Source organism: Anas platyrhynchos, chromosome 1 (assembly GCF_047663525.1).
Source record: "Anas platyrhynchos isolate ZD024472 breed Pekin duck chromosome 1, IASCAAS_PekinDuck_T2T, whole genome shotgun sequence".
NCBI classification, from domain to species: Eukaryota; Metazoa; Chordata; class Aves; order Anseriformes; family Anatidae; genus Anas; species Anas platyrhynchos.
This window is the reverse complement of record NC_092587.1, coordinates 199,444,402-199,462,089: the sequence shown is the minus strand read 5'-3', so window position 1 is coordinate 199,462,089 and position 17,688 is coordinate 199,444,402. Positions and strand designations below refer to the sequence as shown.

Here is a 17,688-nt window from a genome sequence, read left to right as displayed (position 1 = left end):
GGACAAACAAACCTTCTGCATTGTAATGCTGTGTGCAGCAGTAAATTCCAAAGCTGCTGCAGAAACCTACAGCAGTTAGTTGTCAAGTTTCATTCTTACAGTTGCAGACTGGTATTTTTGTTTTGATAATTCTTTATCACACATTTCATGAAATCAAGTGTGTATGTGCACTGAAGAAGTACAGGTTGTTATCCAGATGTATACAGAAGGCCCCACACTCTTTGCACTGCAGCTTGCAGAAAAATGTAGTGTGTTATCAGTTAAACATCTCAGCCCTTGACATGCAGCAATACCCCGCTACTTTGAGAACTAACTGACCTCCAAATTGGCATCTGCTTGTGATGGCAGCTCTCCCAACAGGCATGATTTACTCCAAAGCTAGGACTTCTAGGAAAACACGTGAAGTGCCATCCAACCTTCCAAGTGAACAGTGCAGATCCCATGGCAGTCTGATGTCATGAACAAAATTATAGATGATTTTGGACAAGGTAAGATTTTTTTGAGTCCCTACAGGTCTGTAGTCAAACTGGGAACTGTTCAGCTGGTGAGTTTAAACCTCAGCTTAGTCTGTGTTTGTTAAAACACAGAGAGGGCACGTGGATGTGACAGAGCTCCTGGCAGAAGTGGGGAGTCACGAACAGCACATCCGAGATGAACAGAACTGCACAGACACTAAGAACTAAGAGCAGACAGTGCAAAGAAAGGAGACAGCATGGCCATGACCGTACCAACCACAAGGCAACTTGGAGAAAGACAGCCATGGGTAGGATGTGCCTCATCCTTCCTTCCAGGATCCGAGTGTTGAAATAACTTCTCACAAGGCTGAGGAGAGGCTCATTTCTCAGCGCGCCCGGTACTGCTGCTGCTGTGTCAGCAGGGCACTTCCTTAAACTTGTCCAAGCTTCCAATAAATCTTCTTGGAGCTCAGTTTACACTTGGATCTCCACAGAATGGTCTCACCATCTCTCTGGGGTTGTCTGATATCTTTTTTTTTTAGGATTTCCACTTCTGCAGCATTCAAAGGCAGGAAAATAGGAACTACTTTATGAAGTGCTTCACAAAAACGTGTGACAAGCTCTTCCTTCTATTATTTCTGTGACTCTTTCGTCAGCTGAGAACAACTGCTATTGCCTTTTAGGTCCACAAACACCCTCTGAGAAGAACACTGACAATTCCCGAGTCCTGCCCTTGGGTCAGACAGGGGTTGTAACGCTTCAAAACACAAGGAAGAGCAGTGTTTGAATTGTACAGGAACATGCAGAATGCTCATGCACAACATAGATGAAGTTCTGTCTTCAAAGTTCTTCCGACTGCCAGAGGATTTAAGCTACATGATTCCCTTGCTCGTGACTTCCCCAGCGTCACAGGAAGTCAGAGACATAACTGATAATTGAGCCAACTCTCAGAGGTGGAACCCAGTCTCGCCTTAACTGCAATTCAGTTTTTCCTCTAAATTTACTCCAAAATTTTAAGCAATTTACTCCAAAATAGTTAAGCAAGCTCTTATACACAATGCAATACATAGACTGGCCAAATAATTTAAGAACTGGAGGCCACTCATTCATAATCCATGCTTACTATGGTGCTGGCACTCCTTACATCACAAAATCCAGCTAACTCCATAGAGTAAACAATGACCAAATAAAAGAAACAAGTGCATATTTCTTATGTCCATCACCAGCTTTTTTGATTTTTTTTTCATCTCAGGCAGGTTTGGAAAACAGATGAGCATCTCAGAAGACAGCTTGCTTTTAGTGAGAATTAGACAGGACCTGGCAGCAGTGACTTCTAAGTTTGAAAAGCTTGTACAAAGCAGTTCCGACCTAGTAATCAAGCAAAGACTTGAATCAATAACCTCAGACTGGAAATCTGTATGTGATTCTGCTGGAGGGACACAGGCAACTTCATTCAATAAATCAACACATACTTCACTGCTTTAGACTGAGTCTTTAAACTTCACCCAGAAGCTATAAAATAGCCAGTGCATTGAATAAAGAGGTAAAGCACTTGCTGCCCAATGCCTTACTTAAAAACAAACAAACAAACAAACAAACAAAAAAAACAAAACAAAACAAAACAAAAAAACTTTTTCAGAGGTTCTTGGAGAGATGTGAGGACTATGCCCCACACTGAAGCCTTCGATCAGATAAAAACTTAGATAAAAGCGAGAGCCACTTTAGAAAAATGGCAATGACCCCCTGCTACTAGAGGTGTAAACAGTAACTGCTATGTGATGAGATTACAACAGCTGAAAATCTATCAAGATCCCTAATTCTGATTTACAGTACTGCAGCAAGGCAGAATGAAGGGCCATCAATCACACCTTGACCACATACAAGCTGCCTGAAATATCCCATTTCAGCTGAACACAGTTAATCCCTTAGCTACTGCAACAAACTGTAAAGAACAAATTGAAAACAGTTCACAGCTTTGGGAACAGGCTGAACGTTTACCCCCAACTAGTTACCTAGGTGCATAAACTGGCAGTCCTTATCTCTTACCACTGATGTCAGCCTTTCTTCCTCACGTGGATATTCTCAGTATGACATACTGATGATTGTAAGGCCTGTACTGACAGAGGAACGTAACATAAACAGCAAACATCCAGGCTGGAGACCAGCTGGGAGATTTCTCATGGCCAATTAAGCATGGCACACTAGAACGTAATTTACCTCCAACAGAAACAGTTTTGTTTTCTTCTCTTTACATGGGCCAAAATTTGAGTTAAAGAGAAATTCTTTCACTGATAGGGGAAAAAGCCTTCAGAAAAGCACCAAACGCAACATTCCAAATCTTTTTTTGTCGAAGTTAAGTCAGTTTAAGAAACGTGATATTCAACCAGTTATGCATTATTACTGCACTACATGGAGCAAAGGTCAAAGTATTAATTTTTCAGTTCATGTTGTTCTATGTACTGCTACTAGAAGCATTAGCAATGTTATGCCATAACTATCACTGAATACCCAAGAGAACAAGCCAGATTCTGAAGAAAAAACTCTCTAAACCACATAAACAATTGTAATTCATCAGCATTAAGATGATAGTTGACAATTCCTCTTCTCTTCAGTCTTACAGACTTTCGCTGTATGATTCAGAACAGATTGCCTGCAAAGCTGTTGCATATTCAATAACATCCTGCGACACTGTCCTTAGGGGTGCACCTCGATGAATGCTGCAATGGCACTAGGAGACAGGAGCTCGGCATGTCCCATACTACATAAAGTTGTGATCTGAACAGCCTACAGTCCAAAAATTGACGCAGGAGGCAGATAAGTAGTCTCAGCCCTGTCAACGATCAACACAGTCTTTAATACGTGCATATTTTTAAGATACCTGTCCTATTTGAATTTATTTCTAGCAACATTAACACAAGAAACTGGAAATCCAACATTCCTGAATTATGTATTTCTGTAATTCCAAAATTCATATCCAGACTTTTTGGGTGGCTCAAGCTATGGAAAGGGATAGAAAAGTAGTATGAGGCTAAATTATAGGATTTCATTTTTGCTGAACACTCTTCTCCTAAAATTTCTATTTTTATTAAATATGAACAAACAAAACCCAACATATAGGTTCAGCAGTCCTGAGGATGACTCCCTCTAAAATTTACTGCTATGGATGTGCAATGAAAGGGAAGCTTTACCAGAACAACCAAATACGCTTGTCTTAAGACGAAGATGATCAATTCCACTACTAACCACAAAGTATATCAAAATAGGTTGGTATTAGATTTTTAGGAGAGGACATGCTTTCTCCGGCTCCATTAGCTCACTGTGAGTTGGAAACGAGCAGCTTTTGGTCCTGGCTGATGGCACTTCTGACCTAGTGGGGCTCTTCCAGCACCACCACGGCTGGATGGCGCAGCAGGTGAAGAGAAGCAGGGTGACCGGCTATGAAGGACAAAATCAATGCCAACCCAGAAGGCGACAACTTACAAAGCCATCTCTGTTCGCTGTTGAGTTGAACTGAGTGGGAGAGGTCCCCACACCTCCATCCAGCACTTCCCCGCAGTTTGGATCAGGGCTGCTCCTCAGGGATGGGTGGTCGAAGACAGAAGCACTTTTGGATCAAGGCACCTGCCACCGAAACCAAGCACCTTCCCCACCACCCACCCACCCCAGAAACCACTTCCAGCCGCCGTACCCAAGCCCTTTACCCCTCTGCACCCCAGCTGCCATCCCCCGAGCTCACAGCCCCCAGACCCTTCCTCCAGCCCCCACCTCGCCCCCCCCCACCACCAGCACCCGGCCGGCCGGGGAGCGGAGGGGAGGCAAACAGCATCTACCTTATTGAGGTGGGGGTTCCTGGTGATGTCGTAGCCTCGCTTTTTGACAGCCAGGGCCTTGCCGCGGGTATAGGGGCTTCCCCCAGCCTGGCTGCCGCTGCCCCGGGCGGCGCTGAGGAGAAGCAGCCTCCGGACGGCCCCCGCCATCCGCAGCAGGCGAGCTCCGGCCCCGCCGCCGCACAGCGGCACCATGGCGACCTGCGGCACGGGGACAGCGGGGACCCGGCGGAGCCCGGGGCGGGCAGGGCGAGGCTACGGGGCGGGCACCGCCTCCCGACCCAGCCCGGCCCGGCCCAGGTGCGAAGCGAAAGGAAACCCAGGAAGGAGATGTCGGCTCGACCCCGCGGCGGTCGCCTCCTCCCCCGGCTACCTGGGAAGGCTCGGCCGCCGCCGGCGGGAGGAGGAACGGGGGGTGCCCGCCTGGGCCCCGCCTCTGCCGGGGAGAGCGGGGCTGCCCGCCCCTCGGCTGCATGAGGAGCGGGGCTGGCTCGGCCCCGCTTCGCTTTTCCTCTAATTAGGGGTCTGAGGGAGCCCCCAGCCCCTCACGGCTCTGGTCCCAAAGCTGGGAGTGCCTTCGTGCCCTTGGGCTGCGAGGGGTTGAGGCCCAGCCTGGGTCCCAACCAAATCCACCCCACAACCCGTGGAAAGACATGACCATTCGTTGCTAAGGATAAAGTACTTAATCTCCCAGTAAATTAATTTTTCTAAAATTACTCTCAGGTACCACAACTGGAGGTACTGCCTGTCGTGGAGCTGGGGGCATCTGCTGCAGCAAGAAGTCTGGAGCCGTGAAGACCTTGTCGGAGAGGGTCACGGATTGCTTGCCCTTGCCAAACTAAACAAGGATATCTCTCCCTCTGGATTTGTATTTTCTCCATTAAACTTAACAAAGTGAATAATAAGAAAGAAACTAGACCCATAATGTGAAGAGCACAAAGGCACTGCGACCTTGTTCGCTTTTAGCATTCATCTTGTTTCTGGAGTTGAGATACCCAAGCCTGTTTGAGGCACAAGAACCTCTTTTCGGTTTGGGGTGTGTTACAGGCACTTTTGAAACCCTCAGACATCATTGTACTGGCAGAGGCATCAAAAAATATATGAAAAAGTGAAACTTACTTTCTAAAAACAAATCTTTTTATCTAACTGAAGCACAAGTGAGGCAGAGCGACTTTCTGATTTTACCTATGATTACATACACCCATAGCAACAGGGCCTGCAGACTTAAAATCTTTTTACAGTTACCCTTTCCCAGCATCCCAGGGATGTACCCAGATGCTGCTAGAACTTTTCAGCAGACAGGGAGTTTGCTGCAGGGGCCCTGACAAGGTAGGTGCTGCAGAACCTTGTTTTCATGCTGTGGTCCCTGGGCAATGTGCAGGATTGTCTGCATGGTGTGGACAGAGCGTATAGCTTCTTGGAGGAGTTGCACTGAGTCACTAGAAAGTAATTAATAAGGACTTTTATGTTTTGCCTCTTCCTGAAGTGTGAGCATGGGTAGTTAAGCATTTCAATCTGCTTGTTGTCTATATAGTCTCTCTATATACACTACACTGTATTTATGTTTTGTATATATGTATCCAGTATACATTATGTATCTTATATATTTTATATATACATTTATATAACACAGGAAGCTATAAATACTAAATACTATAGAGGAAGCATAAAATACTAAATATGAATGTTATCTAGAGAAAACAACTTTTTTTTTTTTTCTTACAATAATGGTGTTTTATTGAGAAAAGTGTTAGCACGGAATGTTTTCATTCCCTCATCGGTGTTCCAGTTTTTCAGAGAAGCTAAAATCCAAATTAATTGATTTTGATAAAAAAAAAAAAAAAATCAAGTATAAGAAAGTAATTTACTCGGAACAGATTTGATAAGAATCTTTTACTGTGTGAATTGACTTTTGAGTTTATTTTACTACATCTAATGCATTAAAAAAAAAAAAAAAGCTCCCAAGTTTCATCTGAAATAAATTAGAATGTTTAGATCAACCCAAACAAAAACAACTTTTACTGGGTCTTTGCAGAATTGAATGCTGAAATTTATCTGTAGCAAATAGTGAAGATATTACACCTCCCTGTTTGGGAAGAGTGCAGAACATTGATGGCTTCTTTATCTACAGACCATATTGCCTGCAGTTTCCCAATCCTTAAAAATAAAAATCATATTAAAGACAAGATGTGAAAGCACAAACATCACCACAGTACCACAGAAAGCAGACAGCAATATTGAAAAATAAATTTATGGTCCATGCTTGCTTGATAAAAAACAAGGAAGCTGTCGGAGAAGAAAACAAAACATTGGAAGGTTTTTCCCACGCCATGGGACTGCTGGCTAGTCTGATAGCTTTGGTCTGTTCCAGGATGGTGTAGGGAATTGTCATTTCCTGAATTTGTATCTCAGTGAGGGAAGGTAACTGTGACACCTCATCAGGTTGGGCTCTAATTTTCTGATCACCACAGGAATTTTATTCTGTTTCTTGGTGTTCCTTAATGTGCCTTCTCAGAACTAGTGAATCTCAGCTTCTTTTTGTATGAACATGGGCAGAACACCTTTTCTGCTAAAAATGCCCATAAGATAGCACACAGTGAGCTAAATGAATGAACTGATTATGACTGAAAGGATTTCACATCGTTTTCCCAGAAATAAATCATTTTTTCCTGCCTAATGCTGTTCCAAAATACATTAAGATAAAGAGGCTTCGTAGTTTGTTTGGAAGGTTGTCAGACAACATCTTCCCAAAGCAGCAATCTGAAATTAAGAAACCTCCCCAAGAAGTTTGTTCATCGTCTGGCTGGGGGCTCATTTTATCCTTGGGATGCAGCTGCCACGTCAATCTGGACTTTGTACATCTCTCTTCTTCCCATCAGTGCTGGATCAACAGTCATGTCAAAACTATAAAGCTGTGTGTGAACTGTCAGAAGAGAAGCCTGGTTTCTTTTCTGGATCCTGGATTGGCAGAATTATTGTCTTGACTTGAAGAGTGCCTGGAGATACCTCAGGGGCCTTGCACAGTACCTCCTCAGTAAAAGCTTATGGTCTATTGCGCAAGAGGGACAAATGTGGGCAGGAGAATGGAGACATCACTTGTCCTGGGCTACACGGTAGGTCAAATGGCAAAGGTGGGAATTCCCACACTCCCCTTCCACAACCAGCTATAAAAAAAGCATGAGATGGGATGTGAGGAAAGGGCTGTAGCTTAGTATCTCAATTCTAAATGGGCTACAGAAATGGCTTCATGTAGGGTCTCCCACTGTTGACCATGGAGGATATAGGACAGGGTTTTAGAAAGGTTATTTTTAATCAAGCTCACAGAATTTTGTGTGTATTTAGCCATGTACACATACATACACTGCCACACAAGAAAAGATGATGTACATACGCATGTATGTGCGTTTATCTGGTGCTGCTGTGTAGACTCTCACATACATTTGTATTTTCTTCATTTTAAAATTCTGGCTTCTCTGCCTCTTGGAGTATTATGTATTTCTAAAGGTAAAAATAAGATTTTCTCTGCAGCCATTAATTGTCTCCCTACTGCTGTACAAACACTGAGCATTGCCTTGCCAAGGGGTTTCTCATTTTTACCTCCTATTGGTTGACAGTAGCCTTCAAACGTTTTTTTGCATCTCGGTGAGAAACAATTACAAATGCTGGGTTTCCAAAATTTGCCTGGCACTGCAAAATAAAGAATCTGATTGCGATTCTTTATATCCACAGATGCAAAGTGCTTACTGTCAGATGCACATGAATGCACTTTGTATAACATGCAAGCCTTTCATGAATGCAAATTTGATCGAAGCAAAGGTTAAATTCTTGATTAAAAAAAAAATGAAAAGAAAGAAAGAATGTTACAAAAAAGCTATAAAAGCAATGAAATGCACACTTATATTCCAGATTGAACTCTTAGGATTTTATTTAAGCTATTTTTCAGCAGCAGGAAGGAAACAATTGTTTGTAGAATGGGATTCTATATACACTTGGGGATTTGCTAGTTGTTGCAGAATGCACTTGAAGTTTCAAAGCATGTTATAAGAGCTAATTTATTCCTCCAGTAATTTACGAAACCTCTTTGTGCTGTGGCCTTGCATTTAGCAGTTTGGCATCTAAGAGAACACCAATGAAATAAACTTGAAATGAATCCCTGCCATATAAAGAGGGACCTTATAGTGTCTATTTATAGTGTCTATTCTCCTGCAGCATTATCTTTCCTCTCAGGAAATGAATTGACCTGCAATTATAAACTTCCATTGTAGTGTTTTTCAAATCACATACCTTGAGAATTCTGGGCATTGTGCAGCTGTGTGTCTCCTGGTTTATTAAATTTTGCAGATATGCTACCCATTCATGCCAACTGTTCATTTAAATTCATCACAACACAAGAAAGCTTACTGCAACAGAGGACATGCATTTGATTGGGAGCCTTCTGTACAACAAACAGAGACAAGGAGAACTGAAAGTGCAATGGAAGAATCTGGAGTCAGACGAACCACAGTTATGGTGAGTTCCCCATATGTAAGGCAACATCATCTCCATGTGCTATAGCATTTGGCCTGTTCTTCTTTTTCACACTGCTAAATAGAATGCATATCTATACATAGAGAGAGTATCTGTAGTGTAATGCTTATATAGTAAAATACATGTGCTTTAACCCAGTTAGAAGTTATGGGCTCAGTTTATATGGCATACACAGGGTCTGACTGTGTCAGACCATGGAGTTTGGAGTCACCACATCATGCAAGCCTTTCCCATCTACAAGCAATTTTATACTTGATGCTTAATCCACAAGGATTCACAAGTCTGCTCCATGTGCAGCAGCCCCGAAACCCTCCTGCTCACCTCTAGCAAATACAAGATACCAGGTTACTAACAAAAAGCCACAGATGATCCCATGACACCATAAAGTAGCAGGTCCCTGCAATGGGATAACAATCCTCTCTCGTCTTAAAAATCTCTGTTACTGCAGCTTGTCCAATGCATCAAATTTCAGTCTTTTTTTTTTTTTTTTTTTTGAATATGAACATGGTGAACGCCCTTGTGCTAACTCGATATTGTTTCATGGACACTACAGATAGATGGACACGCAGAGGGTTCTTGTTCATGGCCATTTACTCAGACAGTGATGGAGCTGGGAAGTGGATCCATATGTCTTGGCTGCCAGTCTTGTGTTCACTTGGTCATCTATCACTGGTCTCCTTTTGTCGTAGTTTATTTCCCTGACATATGCTTCTCATGATATTATTCTTCAGCAATGAGAGACTTCTGTAACATCAAGACAAAAACCATCTGTAGTTGTGCAATTAAAGCCTTAATCAGACCTTTGGACATCTTTCCTGGCTGTGGCTAGTTTTAAATGATAATGATGATGGTTTATGCTTATACCTCTTAAAATGAAAAATGAGCATGAAATGAAATAACACATTTCAGTCAATAAATTCTGTCCTGTCTAATATAAATGCTGGGTTGTTTTTTTTCCCTTTTCCTGCCATCTTATTACTGATGTCCTAAGCATTCCATTAACTCTATAGTGTACATGCATGGTCCTCAATATCTAAATACTTGAAGAGAAATGAATAGCACAGCAAAGAAAACACACTATTTGGCATCTTGATTTCTATTAAACAGAATCAATTTATGGTGAAACATAAGCATATAAATATTTTGATTTGTTTCAAAAGTAAACTGTTGTTTATAGGCATAGGTTTGGAGCTTTCTCCCGTGAAGGTTTCACAATTAGCTTCAATGGAAGAATAGAATTCAGTTGCATTGAATACTGCTATAGTCCAGCTATAAATTTCAGTCATTTTTAATGCAAAAAATGTTCTCAACACAGTACAAGAGTACATTCTTACTTTTACCATGATGATACTGCTTTTGATAGTAGGTGCATAGTCTTTTTCTTTAGAAGTCAGTCTGTCATCTGAAGAAGCCCAACTGACCTTCCAGCTAGTAACGTGCCACAAGTCTGATCTCAACCCTTATTTTTGCAAGAAAACTCCGTGCCATTGAAAGATTGCATTAACAATATGGATTCATTAAAAAGATGCTGAGTGAGACTTTGCAGCCCGCAGAAATGATGAGATGTCCTGATAACACCTTGTGATATAAAAGAAGTCAAGAAGGCGATCAAAGACTCAGGCACATGAACAAAAGCTGTTATACAAGTTACTGAGGGGTAAAATTACTATGCCAGCTGATTCACCCATGCACATCCTCACTCGCTGCTGCTGTGAAGACAGTTTGAGGCAGCTTAATTACAAGTGAAAAAATATGCTACAGCAATTCTAATTACCTAGAGCCTGACTGAGGCGAGCATACAGACCCTTGGGTTAACCCACTTCTGAACACCTCACATCTGCCATGGCATGGGAACATGTCACGTACAGCTGATGTGCAGCAAGTTCGTAATAACAAGAGTTTTAACCTACCCCTCTGACTTTAAGCCAGTAAAATATTTACCACCATAACAGCATTTGCAAAAGAGTTTGGCAAAGAAGGGTTCAGCAATGAGTGACTTGCCACAGATGTAAGCATAATGTGTTTCTGAGCAGTCTTTTTTGATTGTGCAGGACTTCAATTAGCACTTGACTTTATCACTTGAATTATTTTAGGTCATGTACTGACATTTTTGCATCTTTTCGGGCAGCACAAGTCTATATGATGAAGGGACAAAACAGGGTGACAAGTTTTTAATGAAGGATGATAATTTATACTTCATAAACGTATTCACTGCCTTCTTAGCCAAAGTAATTTTTACAGTTTTACTTATAAGTGTGAAAAGGTGAGTTTTAAAGATTGCTATTTTTTAATACTGCATAGTGAGATTAAAAAAATTTAGGTTCTATATAAATGAACATTATAAAAATACCTGCAAAGCCAAGTAAACCTGTGTTCCACAAAAGAGAAAACACCCTAAAGAAAGTTACATGCCTGTGCACAGAGCATATCTTCACCCTTCTCTCCATGAGCGGGCAGTTGTCATCCCCTCAGTTTTGAATCTCATTCCTAGAAGACAAGCTGTATTAATGTCAGGTGGAACGTTTTCCAAGTGCTATATTTATGTATGACTCTATACTCACCCTGGTCCCAGCAAGTGTCTTTCTTAACAGACGAGCCTCCAATGTGAGCTGTAGTAAGAGTAAGGAATGGAAAATTCATCTGTTTGAGATTTCTCAGGCTCTCAGTAACCGGTGGCTGTATGGCACAAGGCGCTTTTAGAAATTCACTCTAACTCAACTGGCTGCAGTATAATTACATTAGCTCTGCAATTATCAATCAGTAGCTATAAAGGGAATTGCAACCACCACCTCCTAGTAAAATTATCTGTATCGGAAAGTATGCTTTCTGTAAGCTCTGTGGCAAGGGGAAAGTGACTGCACTGACTTCCTGACAGATAACCAGGTCACAGAGGGCACCAACCTCTTCCTGCACTTCTGTGCATCCCGTTCCATGCTACAGACTTCTCTTAGAGCTGTATTGGCAAGGTTCAGGGCTGATAAGGAGAGCAAACAAATTGAGAGTGAGAAGTGGCTTGAAAGGTCAGCGGCAGTGCCGATAAGCACAGCTGGAGCTGGCCACTGGCACGCTGCTGCACCTGGAGCAGCACTTCCAGTCTGCGCTGTCTTCCTGCCACTTGACAAAGCTGTGCATAATGTCCTCATACATGTTTTGCAGTGTCCTGTGCAGTGATAAAAGTAAAAAGCATCAGCTTTCATAAATCATGGACCATAAAAGCATGCTATGTATATAGCTAAAGCAGAAAATGTTGCTGGTTTTCTCATTAAACACCTTTTTTTTTGGCAACGCAAAGGTTTGCAAAAATTTTATCTTTCCATCAAGTCTTCAGTCAGTTCTGTAACCTCTGAGATAATCCTCCGAAAAGCCTTTGGGTCTGATTTTAGGAGACTTTGAATCTCTTATGCCTATTAAAATAAATGAGGACAAACATTTTTGAAGACAGCAGGCCTGTATTTTTGACTGATATAAATCACTTTGCTCTTTTGAGATCAGTGTTCCTCTTGTTTACGCTAGCAGAAATTTAACAGACATATCACTGACTTGATTATTTCATTCCAGACACAAAGCATTTTTCCAGAGTACTTGAACTTAGAAATGCATATTTACTACAGAGACAAGAAGGGCCAAAAATAGGAAATTAACACTTAAAAAGGCCATTTAACAGGCGAGCAGGAGATCTTAGAGTGGTAAAAGCCAACTAATTTAGATAGTCTGCTGAGAAATAATACTCTGCTGAGAGGAAGGGGATAAGAGTTTGCGCAACGTACTTTATGTCATACAGTCTGCATGCATGATCCAGCTGTAGGACTCGAGTGAAGGAATTTTAATGAATGTGATCATTTTCTAATCAGAACTGTTGCCTATCATTAAAAATTTGTGGCCAGACAAGTTCCAGCTGAAGCTGGGCTTTGCGCTGAAGCTGCTGGGGACTGGGCGTGTGTTCGCTTCTGCTGACTCTGCTCTGGGAAATTAATTTTTGGCAAGGGGGGCGGACAGCTGGCTCTGCTAACATCTGAACTTCTGCAGCACCCACTGCCAGAGCTGGTGTGTCAGACTTTTTTTTTTTTTCCTAAAGTATGGAGAGAAACATCAATCATAACACTGTATCAAACAGACAAGGGTATTTTTTGGCAAACAGACCTTCTTTAAGCCACAGTGGGGGGTTTTGACACTGAAATGAGGGTGTACAAATGAGTAGGCAAAATAAGAACGCCCATCATTTCTAGCTGTAACGTGCAAAGGTTGTCAGCACATCAGCACAGGCCGGAGCCATGCAGAAGCATAGGAAGCTTGCAAAGGCATTTTCAACCCATGAAAAATGCCGCATGGGAGAGTTAATACTCTATCAGTTGCCATCTACTGCTTGGGAAAAGCCTAGTTCATTGTAATGGTGCATTGTGTGAAATGGCTGGTTGACGCTATAACGAACCTTCAAAAATGAACTAATTTGTATTGGTTATAAAATAAGAGGAAAGGATGCAGCGAGCCAAAAGTCTGTCCTGAGAGAGCTCAGACTACCACTGTTATCACCTCGTGGCACATATAATGCTGATGAACAAGCTCATGCTCCAGGGCTGAGCAGAGGCAATTCATCACAGCACAGAGAGATCTGCAAGCAGCAGGGACTGCAGCGAGGAGACACTCCCTTGGAATCTTACAGAGCAACCTGATGTCAAAGTAATTTCATGTCCAAAGCTCACATCTAAATAGACGTGTAACTATGTCTGTATCCCAGCATCACTACAGACAGCAATAAAGGGAGTAACAGGAAAAAAATACAGAGGCACACCAGGTTCAAAGTGCATGCACAAATTACAGATCTTCTCTAAAATCTGAAGACCTGCTAAAACCAAAATATTTCCTTGGGTTATATCATGAATCTAGAAACCGTGTGTGGGTGGGGTGTTTGTTCATATTGTGCGGTAGTGGATATTTCACTGAAACTGAGCTGTGAGTGCAAGCACAGCCACAAACAGCTATTAGATACCCTCCTCTCCTTTGGTACCTGATTAGCAGAGTTCATAAGGGTTCAGAGCAGTGAGTATCCAAGTGTTATGGGAACAAACCTGGAACAAACGAAAGTGACATTATCTCTTTATCCCAAGGCAGACTATCACCAGTTCAAGCATGGAATTGCCAATGCAATGTAATAACGTTTTGTGTAATGGAAGACAATGAATGAATGATCTTTTGAAACCCAAAACAGGAAAAATGCTTCTCAGACCATTAGCTGCTGCCAAAAAGTGGTGGCTTAGCAAGAAGCTAGCAAGGTGACTTAGCAAGAAGCTAATCCAAGCCAGGTAGTCACATCTTGAGCCAACAGAGAAAGATGTCTCTGGAGGGCACTTTCTCCCCTGCTAAGCTGAATTTCAGGGGCTGTGGTTCACCTGATAGAGGTGCCTGACTGATCCTAAAGCATATCTCAGAGCTGGTGTCTTGTATTCAGACAAGCAAAACTGATTAGGATTAATCCTGCCCCTAGAGACCTCTTGTGACAAGCCCGGTGTGAGTGCCATGCTCATTACCGTTCAGAAACCGAGTAACAACAGAGATTAGTTACCTTTTGTGGAAGATGTCTGCCTCCTTCAGCACATGTTTAAATCAGTACTCATTGTGAGAAGCTAAGCTTTTCATGCAGCCAGAGAAGGGCTTCTGCTGACAGCTAACTCCTCTTGAGATGTTACATCTCAAGCAGCAAAATCTTTTTAAGAATTAAATTGGGGAAAGAGCGAGGTGCACACACGTGTGCTGCAAGAAGGGTGGAAAAGAAGACAAAATACGTAAGTGAAATGCCTTCAGAGCACTGAACATGCTGTACCCTCTGGTACAAGAGGCTTCAGACTAGCAGCTGTAACTGGCGCACACAGGTACCCTCCAGCCGCCCACCTCGCCCACACGCAGCCAGCCACACACACACACACACATATTGCCTTCCCCTTCCCACTCAGATTTTTCTAAAACCTGGAAGCTCAGCGGCATTTCGGGGCCCCGCGTGAGTCACCGCCGAGCCTGAGTTTCTGACTCACTGCTGAGCAATAGCTGAGGAATTAGGAGCTGCGGGGGTATGTGCTGTATGCACTGTGTTAAACACGTCTGGTATTCCTGGGAACCCTCCGAGCCACCCCTCTTTTCCTATTTATTTATTTATTTATTTATTTATTTATTCATATTTATTTATTTGCTTTTCAGCAGGGTTCATAGACGGGGTGCTCCTACTTTCTGCATTATTTTGTTACCCTGGGGTGAAAAAGCAGACAAATGGCACAGGAAAATGGATTTTGTTCATTGTGGGAAAGTGAGTGTGTGTACAGGAGAAAAAAATGCGTTCCACATTCCCTCCACATGACGAATTTAAGATTCATGTGGAGATAAACCAAAAATACCCATGAAAGGGCTTTGGGTTTTTTTTGTGTGTGTGTGTTTCATTTCCACAGGAGATTCCCAGAGTTGTTTGTTTGAAATAAACAACATAAAAGGAGACCCTCTGCCCACTCTCTGATGTGGAGTAATTAATGGCTGGATCAGCATTTCCATTCTTAATTCAGCTTTTCATATGGTTTGTTTTAAAAATTTGCTCCAGACATGAACCTAGCATGTAGTAATACTTTGCATTTAGGGAAGTCTTTCATCTGAGCAACTAAAAGTGTGTTGAAAGTATTAACCAATTAAGATTCCCAACATCACTGGAGATGCAGGCATTTTTTCAAAGAGAAACTGAGGCATTCAGGGTCAAACACCGTGGTGACACTTTGCCTAGCAATATGACAGAGGGAACAGCAGAAACTCAGATTTTGTTCATTAGTTCTGTTAATCATTTGAATCCATCACTGTTTCCAAGTCCTAATTAAAGATGGCTTTCTTATTTTTCACTCTGAACAAATCTGAAGCAATTACATAACTAAAAATTAATGTAGCTAGATACAGCTTAATGATATGAGATAATCATTAACAGATAATAATAAAACAGATCTCGTGGTTTGTAGAATCATCCGGAAGGATTGTAACAGACCTCATTAACAAAACAGTGGGAGCCAGCCACTGCTGATTTGCAGCCATCTGATGGGTGTCGAGCATCAAATATTAACAGCACAGTACAGCTGCACTGCAGCAGAGTTTAAAGCAGATAATGCAGATGGGAAGAGGGACTGTAAATTGTCATTACCTGTGACAGAATTGGCCCTTAGTCCTGGGACTATTGAAGGTCTGGATGAGGTTTAGTCGGGGTAATGTGGGCAACTAAATTACACCATAGATTTCCAAAACCTCGTACAATTCTTCCCCATTCTAGGTTGGGTTTCCTGTAGCAGGAGCTATCTGCTGGTGGAGATCTCTGGTCAAAAAACCTGACTAAGTTTAGGCACCCAGTTTAGGTGGAAAGGATCTTCCTCTGGAGTTTCCCAAAGACACTTACCTCTTTCTGTTGACCATGCGGAACACATGGATTCTGACCTTTTAAAGACTGTTTCAGAGGTGAATAAAATTCAGAGTACAGCTAGATGTTTCCTTTAGACAGAGTGGGTACATGTCTCCTTCTGATGCTCTACAAAATCTGCAGTTGAGTCTTCAATACTCAGGTGCCACCCTCAATCCCCAGCATCATTTCAGTATTTGCTACAACATCTAGGGCTGACTTGAGGCTGTCTTACTCCATTTGCTGGAGCTGGCCTCTTCCATGAGAATATGTAAGGTCATGACACAATACGACACAATATTCACAACACAGAAGAAAGTCTTATATTTACGGGACAAAGAATTGAGTACAAAATGCTCAATAATTTTATTTCTTGCTCATCCTGCTTCTGCTCAGGCAGAACAGCTGCTAAAATGCTCTGTGCTGTGGCAGGGAAGATTTCTCAACCCAACTTTGCATGATGGGACTCTGGGACTAAGCCTGTGGGTGCTCTGTGCATTATGGGAATGATCTAAAAAGGATCAAATCAGAAATGATCACTCTCCCCTTCTAACCTTGCCATCTGATTTATGGAAAATTGCAGAAGGTGGTTGTAACAAGCAATCAGAAGGAACTGAAAAAGGAAAATTGAAGTTATAGGAAACCACAGGATTACATAGCCCTAACAAATGCACAAGCAAGGTTTCAAGTCACGTAATTACAAAGAATAAATGACATAAGTGAAAAATCAATGAAAGAGGGATGAGGTGCCTCTCCTGCCCAGCTGCAGTTGGCATTTCTCTGTACACATCATGGAGCAAGTTGGCAAAAAAGGTAGCAGCAGGTGTTCAAAAAGCTAACAGACACGGTGTAGGAGCAGAAGCTGGGCTGGTAAGGTCCTAATCATCTCCCAAGTCCTGGAATTCATGAAATCAGACCAATCTGGATCAGTGCTCTGATATTCTTGTCTAAATATCAAGATTTGTGACTTCCAGTTTGCCACTGATACTTGGGTAGACAAATGGTCTGGAGAGACAATGGTGTTGTCAGTGTCACATCGGAGGTGCGAGCAGTGCCAGGTGCACTCTCTGTGCTTTACCTCAAGGAGCTGATCCATCTTGAAGGCCTGCTGAGCTGACTGGTCCTGGTGAGAAGCATCAGGCTGTGGCATGTAAATATTTCATGCTGTCAGAAACCATTCTGGGACAAGGCAATCCAACACTTTAGGTGAGAAGCATAAGTCCTGGAAGGGAGAACAAAGATAGGCTCTGTTTGTGGTACTGCAGAGAGACAGGTTGGGGAGTAAGACCTCATTAGTCCTGTCGGTTTCTCTTTCTGCACATTTACTCCATCAGTTAATAGAAACATGAGGGTTATGTCTTCATAAGTCCTGTTCATCTCCATTTCTTTTTCTGCACAAATTTTCTCCAGCAATTTCAACAATCAATCATGTTTCAGTAAGTCAAGGACCATCCCATACACAACCACG

General features: G+C 42.3%; 1 protein-coding gene and 2 long non-coding RNA genes across 20 annotated transcripts in view; 1 reads left to right on the top strand and 2 right to left on the bottom strand.

Annotated features, from left to right (window-relative positions):
- ME3 (malic enzyme 3) overlaps positions 1 to 4,638 on the bottom strand; it is a 123,313-nt gene extending 118,675 nt beyond the window's left edge. The window contains exon 1 of the mRNA XM_027467043.3: positions 4,286 to 4,638. Within this exon, the coding sequence (XP_027322844.3) occupies positions 4,286 to 4,477 (192 nt within the window). The 5' untranslated portion in view covers positions 4,478 to 4,638. The remainder of the gene's footprint in view (positions 1 to 4,285) is intronic.
- A 209-nt stretch (positions 4,639 to 4,847) lies between these two features.
- Positions 4,848 to 10,137, top strand: LOC110354162 (uncharacterized). Of its 2 annotated transcripts, XR_005264588.2 has the most exons (4): positions 4,848 to 5,611; positions 7,162 to 7,395; positions 8,624 to 8,791; positions 9,363 to 10,137. It is a non-coding gene; the product is annotated as an uncharacterized lncRNA (long non-coding RNA). The 2 variants fall into 2 exon arrangements; XR_005264587.2 differs by having other exon boundaries at positions 4,848 to 7,395.
- Positions 9,415 to 17,688, bottom strand: part of LOC101789609 (uncharacterized) — a 39,500-nt gene continuing 31,226 nt past the window's right edge. For 4 of the 17 annotated variants that reach the window (XR_011806558.1, XR_011806556.1, XR_011806564.1 and 1 more), the window contains 3 exons: positions 14,370 to 17,442; positions 10,144 to 13,875; positions 9,415 to 9,553 (listed from right to left, as the gene is read on the bottom strand). This is a non-coding gene — a long non-coding RNA (uncharacterized lncRNA). The remainder of the gene's footprint in view (positions 9,554 to 10,143; positions 13,876 to 14,369; positions 17,443 to 17,688) is intronic. The other 13 variants (XR_011806563.1, XR_011806559.1, XR_011806565.1 and 10 more) reach the window with 13 other exon arrangements.